At 37.7% G+C, this 25,393-nt stretch overlaps 1 protein-coding gene across 1 annotated transcript; it reads right to left on the bottom strand.

The window, feature by feature from the left end:
* Positions 1-8,039: 8,039 nt before the first annotated feature.
* On the bottom strand, positions 8,040-13,589 carry LOC103954104 (putative SWI/SNF-related matrix-associated actin-dependent regulator of chromatin subfamily A member 3-like 1). Its single transcript, XM_009365912.3, has 3 exons — positions 11,805-13,589; positions 10,720-11,011; positions 8,040-9,078 (listed from the first exon to the last, which is right to left on the bottom strand). The coding sequence occupies exons 1-3, from the start codon at positions 13,362-13,364 to the stop codon at positions 8,276-8,278; spliced, it is 2,655 nt and encodes an 884-aa protein (XP_009364187.1). The 5' UTR covers positions 13,365-13,589; the 3' UTR covers positions 8,040-8,275.
* Positions 13,590-25,393: the final 11,804 nt, after the last annotated feature.

Raw genomic sequence — 25,393 nt, 5'->3', positions numbered from 1 at the left:
ACTTCTAATCATCATATCTTCTTCATCTAAGCACCAAAATCCATGAAATTTAAACCAAAATGAAGCTTAGGATGAAAGGAACAAAACCTTAGCACTTTTAGGTCCTAGAACTCACAGAATCTCGCTGGAAAAATCACGATAATCCGGCCACCTCTGTAACTTGTTAAACCCGAGCTTCTTAACGTCCAAAACCGTCCAAAATTCTTCCCTAAGCTTCGTGAAGAAGTTCAAAGGCTCCTTAACACCTCCAAACTCGACAAAACCTCCTCGACCACGATGGATGAACAATGCACCTTATCGAGGTTTCCTGGTTCCCGAGCTTTCGAAGTTCTCACATCCAACTACGAGTATAGATCGACTCCTGAGCTTGCAATGAGTCCAAAAACACCAACCACAACCTCGATCCGTGAATGATCCAGTGGCTTGAGAAGTTGTCCGTACAATTGTATAGAAATGGAAAGAAATTCGAGAGGGAGGAGAAAGAGTCAACGGGAGTGGTGTGTGTGTGGTCCAGATGGATCACCAACCAAAACAAAAGAAAAATAAAATAAAATAAAACCTAAGTTCTAATTGGTTCCAAAAACTAAGGAAAACATAAATTGGACCACAACCAAAGTGCATGTCACACAACACCATTTAATGTCCAAGGGTATAAAAGTCATTTCACGCTATCAAGGATAAAATAATATACACATTCGAGACGGGCTGTCACAACCTACCCCCTTAAGATAATTTCATCCCCGAAATTCACACAACAATAAACAAACCTCTAATAATCGTAAAACAAGCGTGGATATATCTCTTTCATACGCTCCTTTGTCTCCCAGGTAGCTTCCTTCACTGAGTGATTCCTCCACAAAACTTTTACTAAGCGCACGGTCTTATTCCTCATAACTTTATCTTTCCAATCCAAGATTGTCATTGGTTCCTCATCATAAGTCAAATCTGGATTAATTTCCAAGGGTTGAGGAGGTATCACTTGTGACGGATCTGAAATATAATGACGAAGCATCAAAACATGAAACACATCATGCACTTTAGACAACTCTGGAGGCAACTCAAGCCTATAAGCAACTTCATCGACTCGCTCGGTGATCTGATACAGTCCAATATACCTAGGACTTAGCTTACCTTTCTTCTCGAACCATAGAACACCTCTCCACGGTGACAACTTCAGAAACACCCAATCACCAACTTTATACACACGGTCAGTGGCATGCTTGTCTGCTAGACTCTTTTGTTGATCCTGGGCCGCTTTGAGGTCAGACTTAATTACCTGAACATTCTGAGTAGTCTCATCTAAAATCTCAGGGCCCACCAATACTCTTTCACCAACCTCTGACCAACATAATGGCGTTCGACAAGACTTGCCATAAAATGCCTCAAAAGGTAACATACCAATGCTCGAATGGTAGTTGTTATTGTAGGCAAACTCCATCAAATCTAACCACTGATGCCAGGCGTCGCCAAATTGCAATATTGAAGATCTTAGCATTCCTCCAGTGTTTGAATAGTCCTCTCAGATTATCCGTCTGTTTGAGGATGATATGTTGTAATATAAAGTAATCTCAAACACAGAGCCTCCTAAAATGCCACCCAGAACTTAGAAGTGAACCTAGGATCTCGATCTAAAATGATACTAACCGGAACCCCATGGTATTTAACAATCTTCGATATGAACAACTCAGCTAATCGGCTTTAGGAATATTTCTCCCTCACTGGAATAAAATGTGCTAATTTAGTAAGCCAATCAACTATCACCCAAATGCTATCATAACCATTCCATGTACAAGGAAGCTTGTACACGAAATCCATGGTAATGTTTTCCGATTTCCACTATGGAACAAGAAGCGGCTGCATCAATCCAAATGGCTTTTTCCTTTCAGCTTTAACCTGCTGACAAATGGCACACCTACTCACATACTTAGTAATTTCTCTTTTCATACCCGGCCAATAATAAAATGGTCGAATGGTATGATACATTTTAGTACCTCCAGGATGCATTGCATAAGCCGAACAATGCACTTCATCCAAAATTTCTTTCTTTAATTCCACATTATTCGACACATACATTCTGTTCTCCTGCATAAGCATGCTATCAGTCTCTCGAACTCTGAGATCTTTCTTTCTCCTTTGATTTCTTACCTCAATTAACTCCTGCATTTCTTCATCATTCATTTGAGCCTCGAGCACACGATCAATTAAAATTGGTCTAACTTAGAAATTAGCAAGTAAAGCTTCTTCTCGAGCTTCCACCCCTAACTTCACTCCAGTGGACCTCAAATCAGCAAGAAGAGGAACATGACAAGCATACAAAGCATTGAGTCTAACTCGAGTCTTCCTACTAAGTGCATCAGCCACCACATTTGCACGACCAGGGTGATACTCAATCGTGCAGTCATAACCACTGAGTAACTCTATCCACCTTCGCTGACGAAGATTAAGATCCCTCTGAGTAAAAAGATATTGAAGACTTTTATCATCCGTCAAAATCTTACATTTTTCACCACAAAGGTAATGTCTCTAATTCAGGGCAAAAATAATGGCTGCTAATTCAAGATCATGAGTAGGATAATTCATCTCATGAGGTTTCAACTATCTCGAAGCATAAGCAATCACCCTATCATGCTGCATCAACACACAACCCAGACCATTCAAGGAAGTGTCACTGTAGATCTCGAAATTATCACTATCATCTAGGAGCGCCAAAACAGGTGCATGAGTGAGACAATGCTTCAACTGCTGGAAGCTCTACTCACAATTATCATCCCACTCAAATTTAATATCCTTCTTAGTTAACCATGTCAGTGGTAAAGCAATAATTGAAACATCTTTATCAAACCGTCGATAATAACTTGCTAGACCAAGGAAACTCCGTACGTCCGTGAAGGTTCGTGGCTGCTCCCAATTCTCAACGGCTGCTACCTTTTGAGGGTCCACTAGAATACCTTGGGCGGATATAACATGTCCCAAAAATGCCACTTGATCTAACCAAAATTGGCATTTGCTAAACTTAGCATACAATTGGTGTTCCCTTAATCTCTTTAACACCAAAGTGAGATATCAAACATGCTATGATTTAGACTTAGAGTATACCAGAATATCGTCAATAAAGACAATGACAAACATGTCCAAATATGGCTGGAGTACTCGATTCATCAAATCCATAAAAGCTGCAGGTGCATTAGTTAATTCGAATGGCATCACAAGAAACTCATAATGACCATATCGAGTCCTAAAAGCCATCTTAGGAACATCCTCACTTTTAATCTTCAATTGATAGTAACCAGACCTCAAATCAATCTTAGAAAACATGCAAGCGCCTCGAAACTGATCAAATAAATCATCTATATGCTGCAACGTATAACGGTTTTTAATCATTACCCAATTCAACTGCCGATAATCAATACATAACCTCAAAGTCCCGTCTTTCTTTAGAACAAATAAAACTGGAGCTCCCCAAGGTGAAGTACTAGGCTGAATAAAACCCTTATCAACTAATTCTTGCAACTGGATTTTCAATTCCCTCAATTTAGCATGAGTCATTCGATAAGGAGTTAAAGATATAGGGTCTGTACCTGGAAGCAAATCAATAGTGAACTCCACATCTCGATCTAGCGGCAATCCAGGTAAATCATCAGCGAAAACATCAGGAAAATGCCTGACTACTCGCACATCCTCCACACTGTTAGGAACATAATTGTTTAGCACCACATGAGCCAAATATCCTTGACAACCTTTCTCTAACAACTTTTTAGCCCTCATGGCAGAAATGACACCATGCTTCACCCCATTATATTTGACACCATGCCAAATATCCTTGATTCTACAAACTTCAGACTTGCATTCATTCACAAACTTAAAGTCTTGGAAGCGAAAATGTTGTCAGTCGTGTCTCACTTCAGGCAAGTAAATGTCTTTCTGGCGATTGAAGCGATCAACCAGAGCGAGCCAGAGGTGAGAGAGGTACTCGGTCTGTAGTGCATCATGGATATGTTTTTGGATAAAGATCATAGCAGTAGCATTCTGAGCTTCGTCAATCGGGACGTCTATAGGTTCCTTGATGGTGGCTAGAAGACTCTTTGCGGTAAGATGGAGCTTCACGTCTTGAACCCACTTCAGGTAGTTTCTTCCAGATACTTCCAAAGTGGTAAAATCGAGCTTGTTCAAGTTCGACATGTCCCTAAAACAGAGGGTACAACAAAAACATGGATAGTCATATGGAAGACATACATTGTAGAACATTTGGGTTCTATAGATATGTATAGGTTTAATTTAAACATGAAAGCTTCGAGTTTCATGAGGTAAGTTTTGAATGAAAACTTCAAGTTTCAAATGCACTAAATTGGAAACTACAAGTTCGATTTAGCTATCAACTTTTGATTCATATATAGGGGTACTTGCAAGAACACAGAATACAATATACAACAAAGTGTAGTGAATTTGGGGATTGCTTCAGAAACCCAAGGGTGAGTGCATAAGGATAACGAAAGATAGTCAACGGTTCATTGAAAAGAAATAATTTGGTGAATCATTAATTGACAAAAAAATGGGCTTCAGGCCAATAATTTTGGATGCCTTGTCAGATTAATGGGCAGCTGGTCACTTTAATTAAGTCAATAAATTGTAGCCATCTACGTTTGATCGTAAGAGCAAAATAATGACATTCAGGTCACAATAGCTTGAATTTTGGCTTCGAGCCAAGCCATAATAAAATTATAGCCTGATAAGCGCTCACCATAACATCCCAAAAATTATAGGAGTATGGTTATGAAGCAAGGATGCCAAAATATGGCCTCAAGTTCGAAAAAGGATGCATCCCATCTTTGTGGGTTGGCTACAGTGCACGGGGCATGGCCCTGTAGGGTGCTGCAGGCCTATTGGTCCACAGGGAAGGGCTGTAAAGCAGCTTAAACATGGCTGCAGGCCACAGACTATTTCTAGGATAAAGCCCAATAGCGCAAGCTGCTAGTTTGGGCCAAAAATGGTGCAGGGAACAGACCTAGCACGGGCTAGCCTGGGGTGTGTGCGCGAAGCCTAGCCATAAGGGCTGGCTTATGTGGTCATGGTGAGCCTAGCAAGCAAAATGCTTGCTATAGGCGGGCTGATGCGTGGACAGAGCCCAGCAAGCAAAAGCTTGCTGGCGTTTTTAGGCCAGGCTGTACGGGACGCCCCAACAAGGCTTGTAGGCTTGCTAGAGTTCCATGGCGTAGAAATGACACCGTCCTTCGTGGTGGTGTGGCTGCAGGCTAGCTAGCTCGACTTGACAGAGCAACGTGGAGTCTCTGCTCAGCCGCAAATAATCCCAGATTTTTTTTTGTTTTTTTGTTTTTTTCGAATTCTAGGATTAAAAACCCTAATTGCTTCTAAATTAATTCCGATGCTTTGACTCACAAATTTCACGTAGCAGAATGGCGTATTGCATGAACAAATATATATGTTCATAAAATATAAGGTAAATTACACAAAACTACCTCAACTGTGAGTCGCACTACAATTTCATACCTCATGTTTTAAGCATTACAATGTCATATTTCAATTTACGAATTCGTTGCAATGTTATACTTTTGTTGAAAATTCCATCAATTTATCCGTTAACTGTTGACGTAGCAAAGCAGGACCACATGTTTAACGACATATCATCAAATTTTGCCACGTGGCAAAAAAATAATTTTAAAAAGACTAATAATTTAATAATGACAAAAATAAGAAGGGAATTATTATTAGTACTTCAAAAATCTCATTCCACACTCCAAACTTTTTATATTAAGAAAAAAAATATATTTATGTAGAATCTAGAATGAAATTTTTGGAGTACCAATAACACTTTTCAATAAAAAAATCTATTTAACATATAATTACATTAGATAACGAACATTTTAACAAAAAAATTAAAATAAATGAAAAAAAAATATGAAAAACTAAGAAACCCTAACCTCCCTCACCCCCTCGCCTCCAAATTGAGATCCGCCGATCCACCATCACGATTCACAACTCCACTGACCTTATTCCCCAATTCACATCGTAGTCGCAGGGTCCGAACCCACCATCCCAACTCCATCAACTCGAACTCCAACGAGAGTGACTCCTCACGCGACTGAACTGCAATTGGCCCAGACAAGTTCATGGTTGAATTTCAGATCTAGATCATGGGTTTTCTGGCCGATCCCACAACCTCTTTCTTCTCACGGGGGTGCGGTGGTGGACCTTTATAGGCTGTGCATGTTGTAGCATGACGATGAGGACCTCGATTTTGATTAGTACATAATATCCAACTTCGACGAAGAAAACCCACCACTCGAATCCGAAGAGCTAGAACTTGAATCATCAGGAACTCGGTTCTGGTGACTATTTCTCGAATTTTTCATCTCGAAATCTGCCATGGAATTTCGTCGAAGGGTTCGTCAATGGAACGGTAAATGGAGTCGATGAGGGTGGTAAAGAGATGGGTTGTCTCTGCTGTGTCCATAGCAGAGGCCATCTCGAATTTTTGGAAGTGATTCGATATTCCACCCCTCCATTTTTATCTGGTTTTATAGTGGTTCAAAATCAGTATTGGGAAATAGTTGTTCTGGGTTTGAGAATGCACCTGGGTGGGAAACGAACTGGTTGTGTGATTGCTAAAGGGAAAGATGAAGATGATTGTTTAATCCTTTTTATTGTTGCAAATAATAATAATAATAATAATTAACTAATGTAATTATATTTTAAATAGATTTTCTAGATATTGGCATTATTAAATTATTTTTTTTTGCCATGTGGCGAAAATTTGATGATATGTCATTAAACATGCGGCTCTGTTTTTGCCATGTCAACAGTTAATAGATAAACTGATGGAATTTTTTAACAGAGGTATGATATTACAATGAATTCGTAAATTGAGATATGACATTGTAATGTTTAAAACATGAGGTATGAAATTGTAGTACAACTCATAAGTAAGATAGTTTTGTATAATTTACTATAAAATATAAAAAAAGCAAATGCAATATATATATTGGAAAGAAAATATAACTATAGAGGGTTCATATATCATGGGAAATGTTTTCATACTTCAATGTCGTTTCAAATATTTTAATTTATTTTAAAAAAACCTGATTGGCAAAAAACAATTGATGTTGTAGAAGTGCCTCCTCCACAAACCTTAAGTTCATTAGCTTCTAGCAAGAACGTGTTGATAATGTGTTGTAAACCTAAGTTCCTTAGCTTCTAGTAAGAACGTGTTGATAAGGTATTGTAAACCAAATTTACTGAACTGTATTAAGGACATGGAGAGGGGACAACACAAAGAGAGAAGATTTAACATGTGTATTTGTGAGGTATGTGTTATATCACCCTATTATGCCTTTATTTATAGTGGTAGGGAATGTTAAATCTTTACCCTAATAGCATTATAACTCTAAAAGGATAATATCTAACCTTAAATAATCTTCTAGGATATCCCAAATACTTTAGGATTTACACAATCACATTCCTAATCTAATCGGACTGCAACACACATACACACACATATATATAAGTAAGTATTTTAAGGATAATAATGGGTGGAAAAATAACATTTCAATTTTTTACTTTAAATTGGGGTGGGGATTATAACGTGGGTGAGTAGCTCTCTCTATATATATGGTTACGTGATATGTACTAATTCTCTAAAGCATAGACAGCCTACCTACATCCCTGCTCCTGCAGAAAGCCTCTCCCCCATTTGTGATCAATTTTCCTCTCCCTTTCTCCTTCCGCTGCAGATTTTGGGTCACCTTGTTACGGTGATTTTGCTTTCTCGCTTTGGTGGTCTTGAAGCTAAGCGACAGTGCCGCCACTGTTGCCAACGCAAACCTACCTACACGGTGGCTGTTCTTCTGGACTGGCTTTCTGTCCTCTCTAGATGGTCACCCTCTCGCTGCAAGTTTGTTTTCTGTTGGCTTTCCCAGAACCTTGTTTCAGTCTTCATATCTTCACTTGTTTTTCTTTAGGTGTTTAGGTTAGTGCTGGTACTTCATTTGTACCCTTATTAATGAAGTTTCATACTTCAGCAAGCAAAGCGTAAAGCCCCTTTTTGGGTTAGCTCACATTGAGTGCATAACAAAAGCGCAATGCCTGTTTTCGGGTTCGCTCACATTGAGTGCATAACGAAAGGCACTAGCGTCATAAAAGGAGAGCATGGTGGCCATCTGCTCCATTTGATGTAACAAAAATGCCTACTCTATGTGCAACAACTGCAAAAACATGAGCAACGCGAAAATGTACCATGCCTTGCCTGCATACTTGCACCAACTCACAAGCCAATGAGGCCAAGAAGATCCTCGGCCCCTACGTCCCTCCGATCCTTTGCAGCCTTCCTCTGGAAAGCTTCCTTTGCAAGTTTCTTCTTTTTGTCTTGCAACTCTATTATCCTCTCTTCAATGCTGTTTCGAGCAATCAACCTCACAATCTTCACATCTTCCTTTTGCCCGATCCGGTGAACACGATCCATTGCCTGTTCCTCAACTGCAGGGTTCCACCATGGCTCCAACAAATACACTCTATTTGCAGCTGTAAGATTTATACCTGTTCCTGAAGCCTTGAGACTTGCAAGCAAAATTGTGGGCACATCTTGTCCCGTCACCCCAAATTCTTTGATTACTTGTGCCCTTTTCTTTGCATTCATAGACCCATCTAAGCGCAAAGTCTTAAAACCAGCTGATTTCAGCGGCTCTTCAAGATATATCAGCATCTTTCGGAACTGGGAAAACACTACTGATTTCGTAAGTGGGTTTTGCTCCCTTGATGCAACAAGAAGTTGTAAGAGAGCATTTACTTTTGAAGACACGGTTGTTTTCGATGATACTGTGTTGTCACTGTCAGAAGCAGTTTGAGGGGCTGAGAACAGATCAGAATGTGATAAAGCACGGCGACAAAGGGGACAGCAGGGTTTTGTGCGCTGAAGGGTTTTCAGAATACAAGCTTGGCAAAAAATATGAGCACAACAAGTAATAACAATATCCATTGGTGGAGAAATGCAAATAGGACAGTCAAAATCTTCACCATCTTGCAGCACCTCAACAATCTTTTTCAGCAGCTCTGGGTTCTTGGACACATCTGCGTAGAATCAACTTATAAGTACAAAATGACATAATGATTTGAAACAGCCATATAATATAACTAGGAACATTGTACTAAAAGAATTATGTTACTTTCTACCAACGGGCGTATTGCTGAGGTACTTCATAAGTAGCTGAACATATAAACATTGAGTTTCTTTTTCAACTCGTCATAAATACTTATATTTGAAAGCTATATCTAATAGGAAACAAATATATGGTGGCATGTGAGCATCATTCATCACATTAAACATTCACTAAATCGTATGACACCGAGCAGCAGCAGCACAAAGTACTAATGAATTTTAAGAATAAATCTAAATTTCCAAAGGGTATGGCAGAAGCATAATCCTAAGAATAGAGATGGACATGAATCCACTGCAATGATTAATGTGATCCACGAAGATTCCCTTCATACTACTGTTTCCATGTATGCATCAAGAATGAATCGAAACATAATCGTTAGCAATGAATCAACTAGAGGACCATAGTTAGGTCTTGGATACATGGAATAGCGAAAAAAGGCTTGTCAAAATTATGGCACAGGGCCGCAGGTAAAAGCAATATTAGGTCTGGAACCACGAAGATTAAAATTCTCAATGAACCTAATACCTTCACTAAGGGATTGCAAAAACAGAGACTAAAAAAACCAAGGACACAGATTCATCGAGATGGGATTTCCAATAATATATAAGCTCCCCAACCTAGCGCCAGACTTATGAATAATTTCATTCCAATGTAAACCAAAAGTACCTAGGAACTCCATACAACAGTATTACAGAACTATTATATGCGGCATAATGGCATTTCCTGACAAGCTTACAGATGAAATCATTGCATTGAAAATGTAAATCATTACAGAAATACACAGATATACATAATTCAGGCCCTCTTTCATGCTTGGTTAATGGTGTTCATGATATTGTATCTGTGCTTTTAACTGTATTATATTTACTCATTGTCTGGCCAAATATACTCTAGAAACATAGACAACCTAGCTACCAAAATTTGCCACTTTTTCCAGAAAAAACAATAACAAAAATGCTAAATATATGCCTGTGAGTCTGCGTCCCAAAATAAACTATAAAAATGAGGAATTTATATGCCATAAAACTTTTAAATGGATTCATTACTAGTGGTTTGCCTGTAAATGCAAGATCTAATATACCAAACTGTCACCAAAGTAATATGCATGAAAACTGCCACAAAACTGATGCCTGTGCTCTGTCCAATGATTACAACTCCACAAACATAGTTCAAAGGCTGCTTTCTTCTTCTATAATATCATTCAAAACTCATCAGTATGACAATTCTTAATATTGTAATCTTTTCTTTAACTCAAATGAAGAGAGCATATTAAGAATAACGAAAAACATCCCAAAAGAATACACGCCTACCAGTTAGGGGAAGCGAGTATACAAGTACTGAACAGAATGTGAATCCAAGAATGTAAATAAGTAGAACAGAATTCTGACAAACTTAAATAAGGTTTACTGATGAAAAGAAAAATTATGACTTAGAGAACGGTAAATAAATATAGCAGTGAAAGGGTTCCAATGAACCGAGATGTATGCACGTGAGTGAAGTTGCATAAAACAAATATAAACAAGATGCACAAATATAACATCCTTTCAAATACCTTCAATATTGTTTGAAGGGAGAAGTGATTTGAGATCAGAAGGGCACAATGCCACATCAGTGCAGATCTGCCGAAGTCGTAAGATGATGCTAAGTACAGTGGAATAGTTGCGCATTAAACATTCAGCTTCAATGTAACTCCTTACGACACTCTTTGCTTCTCCTTCCATCTGATCATACAGTTGACGTTCTTCACCAGAGAGTTCCACATAACAAGTCTCTAAGGTTTTAGGAGGTAATCCAATCAGCCCCTTGTCTTTTGTTCTCCGCAAAGAAATGGTTTCCATTAGAACCTGAACTATCACACAACATATTAGGAACTTGGATTTTTGGAAACAATAAAAAAAAAAAAAAAAGGAATAAAAATATATAACATGATTCTGTCTAATTAGTTTTACCTTTAGGTTCATTATTAAAAAATAGGGAAAAATACAAAAGATGAAATAAAGCACCAAAAAGTATGCACGAAAATTAAATCAAAGGACTATTAAGGTCTTTGATTAGCTTTATAAAGAAAACAAAGTCTTCGTAGTAGATCATTGATCAACCATGTCATCAATCATATCTTTCTGATCATCTAATACTTATTTCAAAGGGAAGAAATTTGCTATCCCAGATCCTAATAACAAAGTGCGGGTGGGCGACCTAATGAAGTTTGGTTACATTAGTTAATGAGATACTAAAAAGTTCACTTGCTAAAGAACAATTTCAAGTGACTCAGCTTGACTTCAATCTAGATGCCATCCTTTTGGGTCTAGAGAGAAACCCAATCTTACAACAAACTTATAATAAAAATTAAAAACAAAAGTGAAATAAAAAAACAATGTCAAGACATTCAAAACAGAACCCAGGCACACTTCAGACACACTTCCACATCAGACATTGTATCATATGTGGAAAGAGAACGTAATAACGTCAGGATGATTCTAAAGTTAAAAGAAAATAATAATAATGATCTATTATGTTCAAATATTGTCCCAACACAAGGAGAGAACGGCATGTAATGCAAACTTCCACTGCCTGCACAAAACTCTGTTTATAGTTTATAAAAAAAAACAAATAAGAAAATAGCATGGTAGCAATTACCTGCAGCCGTAAGATCCCCTTTTGGTTGCCATGAGCAAGTGGGCGCTGCACCAAGCTTTGCCAGTAGCTCTTAATTGAAAAAGGCTCAAATCGTAGGAATGCCATCAAAGAAAACAAATCAAATGAGCCATTTTGGATGGGAGTTCCAGTAACAGCCCACCTTCGCTTAGCCTTCAAACTAGTAACAGCTTGACTTTGTTGAGCATTAACATTCTTAATCATGTGTGCCTCATCCAAAATCACCCGCCACCACTCAATCCCTTTAACAGGGGATTCTGTCCAAGAATTTTCAGTAGACAAAATACTATATGTAGTCAACACTATATCATACTCCTTAAGCTCCTCAGCATTGCTAGTCCGCTCTCCATAGTACATATACACCTTCAATCTACCCGGCCTAGTGTGTTCTCCTAGTTGTGTTACCCAAGTCGAAAATACAGAAGGTGGGCACACTATTAACGTTGTCTTGGAACTACAATACCCCGAAGACTTATCATCTACACTCACACATTTTCCTTCCATGTTGCTGCTGGCATTGGTATCCTCAGTTTTAGGTTTTTTTCGTGACCCGGTGCCTTTTTTACTTGGGGCACCCCTCTTACCCTTCTTACTATATGAAACAGACAAAGAATCATCCTCACCCATTTTGTTATCATCTAGTACGCTTACATCTACACTACCATATTTATCAAACGCAATCAAAGAAAGCAAAGTTAAAGTCTTACCCAACCCCATATCGTCTGCCAAAATCCCACCTCTTAGAGGCTCCGGTCGCTTATCAGTGTGGTAATTGGTCAAGACATTCACAAAAGAACCATCTTTCTCTTCCCAAAAGGGAGGCAATTCACCAGAATTCTCTCTATGCACCAACCATCCCAAGCCTTCTTTCTGGTGAACAAACAGCTCTGATTTGATCACTTGTTTCGGAGGTTCCAATGCTTGTAAAGCACCCTTTTTGCTCGCACTCTCCTCCACCAGCTTGAAAATCTCATCCACACTCTTGGAACCCCTCTCATCCTTCTTCTCCTTGACAACCAGTGCCTCGGATAGAGTGAAAGACGCATCAGAATCGCAAATCAGCTGCAACCCAGATCGCATAATTGCAGATTTCGCAGAGGGAAACGCTTCAAACCTTGCAAAGATGTGAACTTGGCACGGAATCTTGAACCTGTTGGCCTTAGAGCGCGTATTGGGCACAATGCCTTCGACGGAAATCAAATTCGAGTCGATCAAGGGGGCAAGGACGGCTGCGACAGAGCGTTCGATGTGACCCACCTGAAGCGTTCGGGTATTAAGGACTTTGATGGCGTTGGAATCGTAGGGATTGAGGGGTTCGCGGACAAGACCCACCATTTCTCGGCCACTGATGGTGCCTGAGTAGTATTGAATTCCAACGATGTTGGCGATGACGAAGCCGAGCATGAAGGTTTCCGAGGGAGAAGTGAGAGACTGCGAATCTTGGTCTTGGGAAGAAAGAGCGGGAAAGTCATCGGAGGAGGGCGGAGAGCCTTGCCAGTGATCGAGGGACATGAAGAATGTTACGGGATCTTCTTCCTCCATTGCTTTGATGTGATTACCTTCTACAATTTGGACGATGAATGGCGGTTTAGGGTTTAAACTCACTGGAATTTTCAGTTTCTCTACGTTTTATAATTTTTTTTCAGTTCAGGAGAGAGAGAGAGAGGGAGAGAGGAATCAGTGCGTCGGCTTCTGATTCGGTGTCGCAATCATAAACGAGGGTTTTTGAATGAAATGGAAAGGAGGGGTGGGTTGAAAGAGAAATTGACACGCACATTTTACACCCGTTGCTCGGAATTCAAATGTCTAGCATCATCTCCAATGGAGTAGGGGTGGGTTAAAAATATTGAAAATCGAAAAAAAGTCGGATTGAATATTGAATCGAAATTGAAACAAAATCAAACCGATTAAGGAAAAATCAAACCGAATCGAACTTATTATTGACACGCACATTTTACACCTGTTGCTCCGAATTCAAATGTGTAGCATCATCTCCAATGGAGTAGGGGTGGGTTAAAAATATTGAAAATCGAAACAAAATCGGATTGAATATCGAATCGAAATCGAAACAAAATCAAACCGATTAAGGAAAAATCGAACCGGTTTTGGTTTTGAAGGTTTGAAAATCGAACTGAAACGAATCAAATCGATTTCCTTTACAATTTATGAATATATGTCCATAATGTTTCTTTTGTGAAATTTGTTGCCAAGTTTGAAATTAAGCCTAGGGTTTTTTCAAGGAGCATACTTGGTTCAATTTGAGAGGATATTTCATTGGTTATAGGAGAAATTTTTTGCAAGGCTTGTGAACTTGGAAGGTTTTGCAATTAAGGTTGTTGATATAATACGATTGATTTATATGATCTTGTATATGTACAACTACCTTCTCACTTTGCTTATTTTCTTATTATTAGTCTACCAATGCAAGCTTCTTTTCTTAATTTCTATTAATTAATGAAACCCTCTTTGTCAACCAAAAGAGGGTGAAAAGACAACTTAGTCTTCTATACACAAAAAAATGATGGGCAATAATATAATTTCACTGGTCCAAATTTTACTATTTTTTTATTGAAGCCTCACCTACAGGTGATGTTAAAATATCTCTAATATTTAAAATAAAAAATATAAAAAAATAAGAAAAAACCCAAAAACAAAAACCTCTCACTCCCTCCACATTCTCTCTCTCTCTCTCTCTCTCTCTCTCTCTCTCTTTTCCCCTCTCATTTTCTAAAAAAATGTGTTCATATACACAAAATGTGTAGGCAAATGCTAGTTCCATATTAAAAAATGATAAAGTTTTACTAAGAAAAATGAAACCAAAAAAAAAAACCGAACCGAAAGAAAATCGAACCGAACCAAATCGAAACTTCAATTTGGTTTTAGTTTTCACAAAAAAACCGAACCGAATGAAACCAAACCCACCCCTACAAAGGAGACAGAAATGTCAATTACCACATGCAAATGAAGAGATTTAAATTTTGATTTACAAGTGTAATTAGTTTATAAGTTTTTCTTCTCGCATTTCAAAATCAAAATTCAAAATTTAAGTTTCATACAGGTCAATGGCTCGTTTTGTGACGACCCGTCCGGAATTATTATATATTTTTGTCCCCAAGTATGTAAAGTGACATAATGCCCTTGTGGTTTTGTGACATGGATGTACATATGTAGTTTTAAATTATCTTCCTCGCTAACATAATTAAATCGTACTTGACGCGTGTTGACGCAAGTTAGGGTCGAATTGGATTCCTATCGAAAGTATTACGATAATTTAAGAGCAAGATTGGGTAGGATTTAATTTTTGGGTTGCCTATCACATATCGACCAGTTATCTTCTTTCTTACAACCTTGAGCCCAATTAGAATTTTTGGGTTTATTTTATTTCCTTTGGACCAATTAATTAGACCCTAAATCCTATAGCCTAATCAGGGCTTGTGACCCCTTTTATTTTAGCCAACCCGTGACCACACAGGCACACATACACACGTGCAACCCTTCACTCTTTCCCTCATCTTCTCAAAATTTCCCTCATCCTTACACCATACGACCATCACTCTCAAACTTACCATAATTTCTACGGATCGACCCTATTGATACTACCATCATACTTCTCTCAAGGTTACGAGTTCATCCATACCATTAGGTCAAGGAATAAACATCAGAAACCTTGGAACTCATGAGCTCCGGCGAGGTGCTTTGTTGCTCCGTCATGATTGTGGACGTTCCACGAAGTTTAAAGCTTAAGGAAGTTCTGAATCAACTCTATAGAGACCCTAGAGTAGTTTTAGGGTGGAGTTGACGTTGGGATAAGAGGATTCATGAAGTTTCAGTTTGGCCGGGGTTTTCTAAGCTTTATTCCGACCACTTTCCACGTTTTTAGGACCTCAAATAGGTATGGTTGTGTTCTATTCTTCAAGAGCTTCAAATCCATATAAAATTCATGGATTTTAGTTGAAAAATGAAAAAGATATTGAAGTTTGAAAATTTTCCATAATCCAGCTTAACAGACGGCGGCGGCTCCGGCCAAGCCCACTGGAGAAGAAGGAGAATATTCCATCAACTTCAATGGAATATGCTAACGGCGTCAAGTAACTCCGTTAGTTTTTAAACGAAATATTCCCTAACGCCGTTAGGGATTCTATCAATGTGCCAGGTACGTGCCTGCGCATGGTCGACGCGTGTAGCCATGCCTGGGCCGATGCTTGAGGGTGCATATGACGTCCAAATTTTTTCTAAAAATATGGGGGTTGTTTGTGTTGTTGAGTAGATCATGTTGGTATATTCTAACACCCCATTTGAGCACCATATGAGGAATTAAACCTAACTTTTGTTTATGTGCTATCGAATTAACGTTAAATTAGTTATTTAGCATATAGGTGAGACGTACCCTGAGGACGAGCGTGGTTAGGCGAGACTTGGGGGCTACGATCCTGCTACTTACCAAAGGGTGGGCTTTTGTTTTCTATATATGTATATATGCTTATGACTCCCAGAAACTGTTTTAAATGAACGTATGTTTTAAATGCCATGTCATGTGTGCATTACGTGTTAGTATTGCATTAGTATAGTTATGTATAGTATTAGATGAGGCCGTGGAGGCCCATGTAAGCTTCAGGTGAGTACATCATGATGGTATTAGTTGTATTGTGTATGGTTAAACATTGATGCATTTTGACCTCATTATCCTACACCCCAATGTTAGTGCTCCAACCCATGGCCAGGGCACAATCCTTCACATGATGTTCACCTCCCGCATCGTACGCTCACCTTGGATCCAAGTTTGGTGCACATCCCTGTCATATAGACCACAATAGGTGGTTCCTACTCGTAAATGACCCGTGATTATTCGCACAGTCTTCACGTGATCGTAGCACTCGAGCGTACTTATTTACACCCAGCCCTATCGTACAGACCACAATAGGTGATTCTGACTCGTGTGCAGGCATACCTGATGAGCTATAGATTCAGCCGTACATGTCACATTAGGTGACTCCGGTTGTCATACTATTTTACATTGATTTGTGTCACCTAACTTGCACATTTTATTGTTGAGCATCTTGACATGGCATACCTCTATTTTCACTTCTTCTAAGCATTGTTTTTATATACCTACGTGTTATTATTTTCTAGGAAATTATACGGGGTTTACAGTGAAGGGTTAGTATGTTCATAAAGACAACTGTGTTTTCAAAAGCTTTGTTTTTGCCCACTCACGTTTCGGTTTTGCACCCCTCTAGGTTCTAGGTAGCTGATCATCCTTGGTGGTTCACAAGGACTTCATGGCGGTTCTGACATCTCTATAAATAAGTAGGGATCTTCTTCCTGTTTGTATAATTAGTACTCATTCAGTTTGACTGCACTTGTGATACTTATACTCTGAAATGTTTGTAGCATGACTAGGTCACTTCCACACACACTTCGTATTATCTTTAATATAGATAAGTTTTAGTTAGTTTTTATTTATTTATTCACAATTTCTTATTATCATTTTCACTTGTGTTGTGCACTTGGCTACATCACCCTCACGTGATGGCCAACACGTCTCGACTCCAGTCGGGGCGTATCACGTTTACAAATCCGTAATCAGAATGAGTGAAATTGAATTAAGGAGGAGTTGGAATGGGGTGGAATTAGAGTCAGATTCCTATTACTGTTTATTAAAATTTCTTGAAATCAGAGTAGCGATCATATTATCCCGTCACCAAAATTTTAGAGTTAATTTATTCCCTGTTTTAAGTATAGCAAGTTATTACAAATTTCAAGGAAGAAAGTTTTATAAGTTGGGGAGGATGTGATATCCCGTCCCGAAATTTATTTATTTATTTATTTTACGGTTTTGGTAAAAATGATTTCAAGAGCATTTTGATCATTTAAATTTTACTTTGGTGTTTGGAGGTGAGATTAGAACATATTGGTAGAGCCCGATCCTACGACCATTTAGGAAAAAATCGTTTGCGAATCGGAGTTGAAACGAAGAAGTTAGAAGCGTTTCTAACACAAGGGTTGCTAATTCATCAATTACTATAAATGGAAGGGAAGTGACACACCCCGACCTGGATTAGCCTTCTAGTTAAGGGTGGAAATGTGTTGGTAATCACTAAATTATCGATAAAACCTAGTAGAGATGATGAAATACCATCAACTTAAAAACGAAGATAACGAAATTGTGATATGAAACATTTCAAACCGAAAGGCTCTTTTATTAATTTTAGACTGTCATCTAAGTCCCCTACACAACCTCCCCACTTGGGGACACATCCTAGAGATAAATTCCATTTTATTTATATCACATCAATCAGAGCATAACAATAGTGCATACAATAGCAAACCACAAAATGTGTCGTGCTAAGCCCACTCGTCCTCCTCGAAAGTTGGCTTGCACTTGCTAGGTCCTAAGGGGGCGCAAAACAAAGTTTGATTGGATCATAATCATTTATCAAATAAAATCATTTTGAACATACTAGCCCTTTTTTTAGAAAACATATATAGTTGGAAAACTATGTAATAGTATTTACTACTGTAATAGTAAATGAAATCACAATCAATTCATCAATAGAAATCCTTCAATCAGTAGTTCAGAAATCATACATGTACTCAATCAATCATACTAGCATAAGTATAGCATGCAAGCTCTACTAGCTAAATAAGTAATCTACGGTCAATAAGTATAGCATGTATTAACACCTGTATAGCATGTATTAATAAGTATAACATGTATCAATATGTAATAGTATATCATGTAGTTCAGAAATCATAAAATCTCTACCGATATCAATAAGTAATCTAGCCTCTACTAGACATATATTAACACCTGCAAATAATCTATGGTCAAAGATAGCTATACAAATATCACATGATTATCATGTGGTGATAATAAATCACTATTATGGATTAATTCTATTTTATGGTCATTTTATATTGAAATTGGTACCATGCGGAATGTCATGTAATTTAGATTCAACATATGGTTGACTAACTAGTCAGCGACACTAATCAACTAAGATCAGATTTGTTAGTTTACCAAAACCAAAATTAATCAATTAAACTTGGTTTGCAAATGTGGTCCTAGTTGACTACGGTCTAGTTAAGTACACATTCTAACACTGATAAACTTAGTTGTAGGCACATATCTATTTGCAAACCATGGAAACCATATATCACATGCAAATGAACAAGATATGTGAACATGAAAAACAATAAACACCACACGGAGTTTTTGACAGGAAAAAACCTACCTCTGGGTTAAAAACAGGGGACTCCACTGAGTCCAATCTACTAGTGCAAATAAGGTTCTTACAAAGTACCACAATAAGCCCAATTCCTAGATCTAATCTACAGAGTAGCTTTAGCTTTGTGCAAACTTACTTTGCAGGAGATGGAGACCTCGTCGGTCTTTAAGAGGAGGTAGCTTCTACCTTGAACTCTTTTCCTTGTGGCACCAAGAGCAACAGGTCCAATGCAAATGATGTAATGATGAAGACGATTTGAAATCTGGATTCAAAACATTAGTCAGTTTCTCCAGTCAAATAATTGAAGGAAGAAACCAACATGAATCAAACCTAGGTCTGTTTGAAGATTTGAAACTTATAAAAACTAGACCATGAATGATGCTAGCCTTAACTTAAAAAACATGTGTAGAGTTCACACTGATTTGATGTATGAGAAAAGGTTATGCAACTAGGTTTGAAGTGAAAAACACAAAAGAAAGCTCAAAGTTTTTAAAGCACTCTCAAAAATTTAAACTTTCTAACCAAAAAACAAATGACCGCTAAGACCTCTTTTTAAGGAAGGCATGAATGTTTCAAACAAAGGGGACCAAGAGACATGTGTCAAGAGCAAAGGTAATCTTGCAAGATCTAAAGTGAAAATTCCACTCTTGGGAAAAAGGTGTCAGTTGTCCCATGTGGGCTGTCTTAAAGTGTGTGCTCAGCTCGTGTGAAAGCAGTCAGTGATTCTGATGAGACAACACAACAAGACATAATAGACTTGAATTTTAAGCATGAAATGCATATGCATGAGCAACCTTTTGAGGAGAGAACTCAAGCCCTTGAGTGATTATTTTCAGCAAAAGATCCCATGATGACAATGTATCCTAAAACTACCTAAAGCATGTGTGGTACCATTTACAATATTGACAAGGAAAGCTAAACACGAAAGTCTAGACTTCACATATATAAGTCTCATCCGAGACTAGCTTTAAAACATATAATTTCATCATTATAATTTGTACTTCAGTGTCATTCAAAGACTATCTCAATAAATCATTTTAATTGAAAACATAGTTTTCGAAGGGATCCACTCACCGATAATGTGAGCATAAATCCTTATAGGTGTCTTGTCCTTATTTGTAACCTTTATAATTGCACCTATAAAATAACACTTAGCTTTACTAAGAATATCTTAACATTTCACAAAATTTATCACCTAAATGTGATAATTGGCTTTGAATTTGCCTAAACAGAGTTCACCACGTGATTCGTGACGTCAAAAATCCTAAAGTAAGTCTTGGATCCCCATGCACCGCCACATGTGCCACCACGCACTATCATACGGACAGTCACATGCCTTCATGGTGGCATCACACACCATCACGTGCCCGTTGCCAGGCTGATGTCGTCATCAACATCATCGCCACTGTCGCCCACATACGCGCCGCTGTACTCATTGACGTCATCGATGAGTGCAACTGTAGTCCCTGGTGGCCACGCACATATCGTCTGGGATTCATAACGAAGTTGACGGGATAAATCTGATTATGTGGAGATTTTGTTAAAGTTAACGTCTTCTGCCGCAATTGCCGTTAGCTTTAACGACGACCGCCGTTGACATCACCGGAGCTCACTGGATTCTATGAAGAAGATCTAGAAATTGTCTAGGGTTGGAATCAGCTCTATTCCTTCACCAAATTAAATCGAAACCTCCAGAAATTATGGAATATTCTATTATATTCAATCCAAGAAGATTTAGGTTGAAATTGGCTTTGGACTCGATGAAACTCAGCCGGAGTCCGTGACCGGTTTTTGGAAAAATGCTCGTAGGCATTCAGAGGTTAATAATCTCAATTCCCACTTAAATTTCACTCAAAATTCATGTAAGAGTCCACATCTTAATTTAATAGTCCAATATCCTATTCAATCCCATGAAATTCTAAGTCACTAAATTATGACACTCCCACCTTCCTTTTCTCTATTGTCTTTCACTTTTTCTTTATACATATATCACCAAGAGTGTATACTTGTGGTTTTCATTCTCTTTAAAAAATCCTTAGCTCGTCAATTCTTTTTCTTCTTAAAATTAAGAGAAGTTTACCCACTAAAAATTTCTCTCCTTTTGTACAGACGATATTATCATACAATTACTCTCCTTTTCATCTTAATTTGATTCCCAAAACTCGCCATATCTTCATCAAACTAGCTGACGGACAACTAATGTTCATCCCTCCTTTTAGAGCATCTTTCATCATCTCTACTATATATTCAAGCCTAATTATCATTACACAAAGCCTATACAACACATTTATACATTTCTTTTGAATTCTTCGACACTGAAACATGTAGAACACTCTCTGCGTCAATATAGGTACTCTCAAATTCTTCTGATGAGTATATCCACATCCATTTTTTTTACCCATTATAAACACCCAAATACTCATATTGAAGCACTAATTCTCCTTCATAATTATGATTCTGTATATTACAAGAATTTTGCAAGTGATTCTCTAAAATTGTGAACCCAACACATTGAGTTCAAGCCTAACTCCTAGATCTCATATTAGTTATAGAATAATTCATAACTCAATTGTAAAATTACAAATCCAAAGAGATCATAGTTCTTTGTATCATCTTAGGAATAAATCTGGCAATTTGTTAGTGGTTACTCACTGCATATATAATCACATGTATACTAATTTTCCAATGAAAACACTGCAGTATCTTACAGTCCATCAATAAATCTTGACTATTAGCTTCATATCTATCCACAAGCAATCCATACACCTATTCAAACCTAAATTTCCTTTGTATTGCTCTTAAATCGCAGTATAGGAGTAACAAAAACCAAGTGTTCGTAGCATCTTAATCTCTAATATAATCATTCCAGCATCGCATGAAACTAACTTATTATAATATCTTTTGCATAAAATCCTTCTTAGTTGTCCACTACTCAAGACCAAAACAACACCGGAAATTACAAAACTCTATATCGCATCAAATTCTCATCTCATTCAACTCTTAACTCTAAACCCACTTCTAATCCCTTAACTAATTGACAAATTTTCTCGAGAAATTCCTTTTGTAGAATTTACTTGAAAACTTCCGGTTTCCTTCACTATTACGAGTTAAATGAGTTGAGTACACACTGCCTTCTACAATTTTTTTTATTACAATAACCTAACTTAAAAAAAGTCATAGCAATCCTATCTCTCTATAAATGGCAAAACATTACAACCACGTACTCAGTTTATCTCTTACTTCTTCTAGGGTAAGGATGACCATTATACTCTTACTTAAGTCCACATTTCAAGTTCTCTCGTCCTTTAGTTACTTCTGAACCCATTTGACCTGAGAAATTCATCTTCAAGTTATATGCATGCATTGCTTAACTTTCATCCTTTTTACTTTTGGATCAAACAAACTTACCTTCCTTTCACAAAAGATTCACATATAAATTCAATTGTCAAGATCACGTGCAAAACTGACTTCACATTTAAGCCTATTTCATACACTCTACATATCACTCGAGGCCAACAAAAACCTTTACATCCAAAAACCCATCTCACAAACTCTTCTAAATTCAAACCTATCTCGCTCATGCTAATCTTCTCCCACAGTTCTTATCCAAAGGTGTCTAATTCCCATTCTCTGAAACCATTCTGTCATGGCCCGAACTTGGGGTTGGTAGAAAAACTTGAACCCGAATCCGAAACATGAGTTAAAAACTAAATAAATGAAAGGAAATTGAAACGGGCTGAAAAATGAATTCCTTTTATAAAAATAACTCATGATTCTTAAACAAATAAAGAATTCTTTACAATTATACAATAAATTGATGAATAAACTTTCTATTCTCACATCTAATCCTATCTCATCTTGCCTACCCATTTGAATGTCTAGTTTGTAAACCTGCATAACAATAGAGGGATGAGCTTTAACAGCTCTGTAGAGACATAACTTTAGCATAGTAAATTGAGAATGCAAAATTAAGTGTCATGAAATCATATAGCCAAAGATCAAATCATTATTGATAACAATGCATGAATGCACTGCAACCTCTTCGGCTACAATCGTTAATTTATATAACAAAACACGCAGATCTACACGTCCCCATAAGATATCCCAAATTCATAAACCCCTTTTGCTAGTCATCTTCTCTAATTCATTGATGTCCAGCCCAAATCACCCACATCGACAATTTTCTCGCCAATATCCTATTCTAATGTGCACACCGGGCTCACATAGGAACTAGTTTCATAATGAATAGATTCAACTACACAAAAGATCTTTTCCAATTACCCTCATTTCCAGACTAGTATCAAGACTGAAGTTTCAACCACATCTCACAACATGAATGATGCACAAATAATGTCATTTCATCTTTCACATGTATCATAGTATCTTCTCAACGAATAGCATTCTAGCAATAATTCCAGAACCAATAACAAGTAAAAACTCTACTGAAGCAATTAGCCAATTAATATCCAACCATATCAATCAACCAAAAAGATCAAGAATATTATAACACTTCACGATTTAATAAAATCAATTTCTATGTAAGTCTACCGTATTTCCTCTACCTGGATTCCAAAGCATTGCTTCAACTCTCTATTACAAGGGTCAACCATCTCGATCAACTCCCATATGATAAAGGACCATCTAGAGTTTTTCCTCAAACCATCATATATAAGCAGTGTTAAAACCCACCATTTCGATCAACTCCCGTATGATATACCATTCTTAGATTGGGAATCACAATCACAACGATTTCCTCCATGCCATCAAATCTTTCCTAAACCTAACTAAAGCTTTGCATGCCATAACCACCTTCTTCTTTGTTCTCATCCCTGCCTTCTATTTCTTCTTTCCCATGCAACTTTCACTTTGCATGCACACTGCATGCATGTCACTGGTTTTTTTTTCTTTGTTCAAAACAATTATCGTGGCTAAAAGAGTCCTCTGATTGGCCCAAATAGGTGGCACATGATTGCTTTGGCTCCAATTGGATAACCCAAGTTCTTATATCAACACCTCATACTATAACTTCACGAATCACACACAGTTGTCCACTATATGTAATTTCAATGCCACCTCCAGCTTTAGAGTTCTCAACTCATTTTGTTAGCTATAAAAAGCGTAGTCATATAACTACAAAGTCACATGAAACATTGTGCTCTAGCTCAAGCTTGTAGACTTCCACGTGTACCAATACGACTTAACTATAAACACCAAACTAAGTGCTCAATAAATAAAACTTAGACAATAAGTTGTATATTTATATGTAATAAATAAATATATAAGCATGTTGTTTGGGTTAATATTTGAGCCTTGAGTTGCAAATATATGGAAGCCCAAAAAAGCCAACTAAAGGAAAACTTGCCCGAAGCCCAGCATTAAGCTCAGAGACGAATTAGTGCCTTCCCATTAATGCATAGGCCATGTACCTATGATTTAAGTGTCAAGTGATGGGGACTAACTCATAATCAGCCAAAAAGCACTTTTCAATGGCAATACAGGTTAAAAGCTGATGACTCACTACCCTTCAATTGCTTTCGGGCAAGAGTAAAGCTACTGCAATCGAGCAAATTTGCCTATAAAAGGAGAAAGAGGCCCGAGAGACAAGGACACTCAACCAATCAAACAAACAAACATACAAACTCTGCTCTCAAGCCAGATTTGCATCTAAAAGCTGTAATCAGCCCAAATCTCAATCCTTTTTAAGATCATTTCCTACAAAAGCTATATTTTGTCTAGTTTAGAAGCTCTGCTATCACCCTTAGTGGTGTAGTATCAATTCCCTTGTGTAAACTTGTTTACCATCCTCCCCTCTTTAGCGTATAAACCCTGTAAACTCGAAAGAGAAGTGATTGCAAGAAGTTTAACCTTGCCCGCCAATTTGAAATCTTGCTCAAAGCTCTTTGTTTGTTCTATAAGTTAATAAATCTACTGCTTAATGTATTATCCAGCATGTATTCAAGTCATATCCATTTATTTTTCTACTTTAAGAGTCTCATTTATGCCTGGATCTGGTCATTTTAATGGATACACCTTCATTTAAAACTAATCAAGAACCAAGTTGATGACTTAAGGGGATTTGGACTCCGCTCATTTGAATATACAAGACTATGAACTGAAAGTCCTTTGTCACAAGGCAAGAAAAAGAACTTAATATGGACTTAACCTATCCACGACAATCCTTTGATAACAAGAAGTCCGAGTAACTTGGGGCGTAAGTAATCGACTAAACACACTTGTTCTACATCTGCTATACTGAAATAGCAGTGGCACGCCTAACACTTGGTTCGTTTTGATTGCGAGCCTTAAGGCCTACACCTAAGGCCCTACAAAGGCACCTTTCTA

Source organism: the organism of the source record quoted next, unplaced genomic scaffold (genome assembly GCF_019419815.1).
Source record: "Pyrus x bretschneideri cultivar Hongxiangsu unplaced genomic scaffold, Pyrus_bretschneideri_v1 Contig105, whole genome shotgun sequence".
NCBI classification, from domain to species: domain Eukaryota; kingdom Viridiplantae; phylum Streptophyta; class Magnoliopsida; order Rosales; family Rosaceae; genus Pyrus; species Pyrus x bretschneideri.
The sequence above is the reverse complement of the archived record's forward strand: the minus strand, read 5'-3'. Positions and strand labels throughout refer to the sequence as shown.

Excerpts from the sequence above, each read along its gene's own strand:
- LOC103954104 (XM_009365912.3), bottom strand. The coding sequence starts at position 13,364 with ATGGAGGAAGAAGATCCCGTAACATTCTTCATGTCCCTCGATCACTGG. Across the intron at positions 11,012-11,804 it reads AGGGGATCTTACGGCTGCAG|GTTCTAATGGAAACCATTTC; the intron begins GTAATTGCTACC and ends GTGATAGTTCAG. Across the intron at positions 9,079-10,719 it reads CCCTTCAAACAATATTGAAG|ATGTGTCCAAGAACCCAGAG; the intron begins GTATTTGAAAGG and ends GATTCTACGCAG.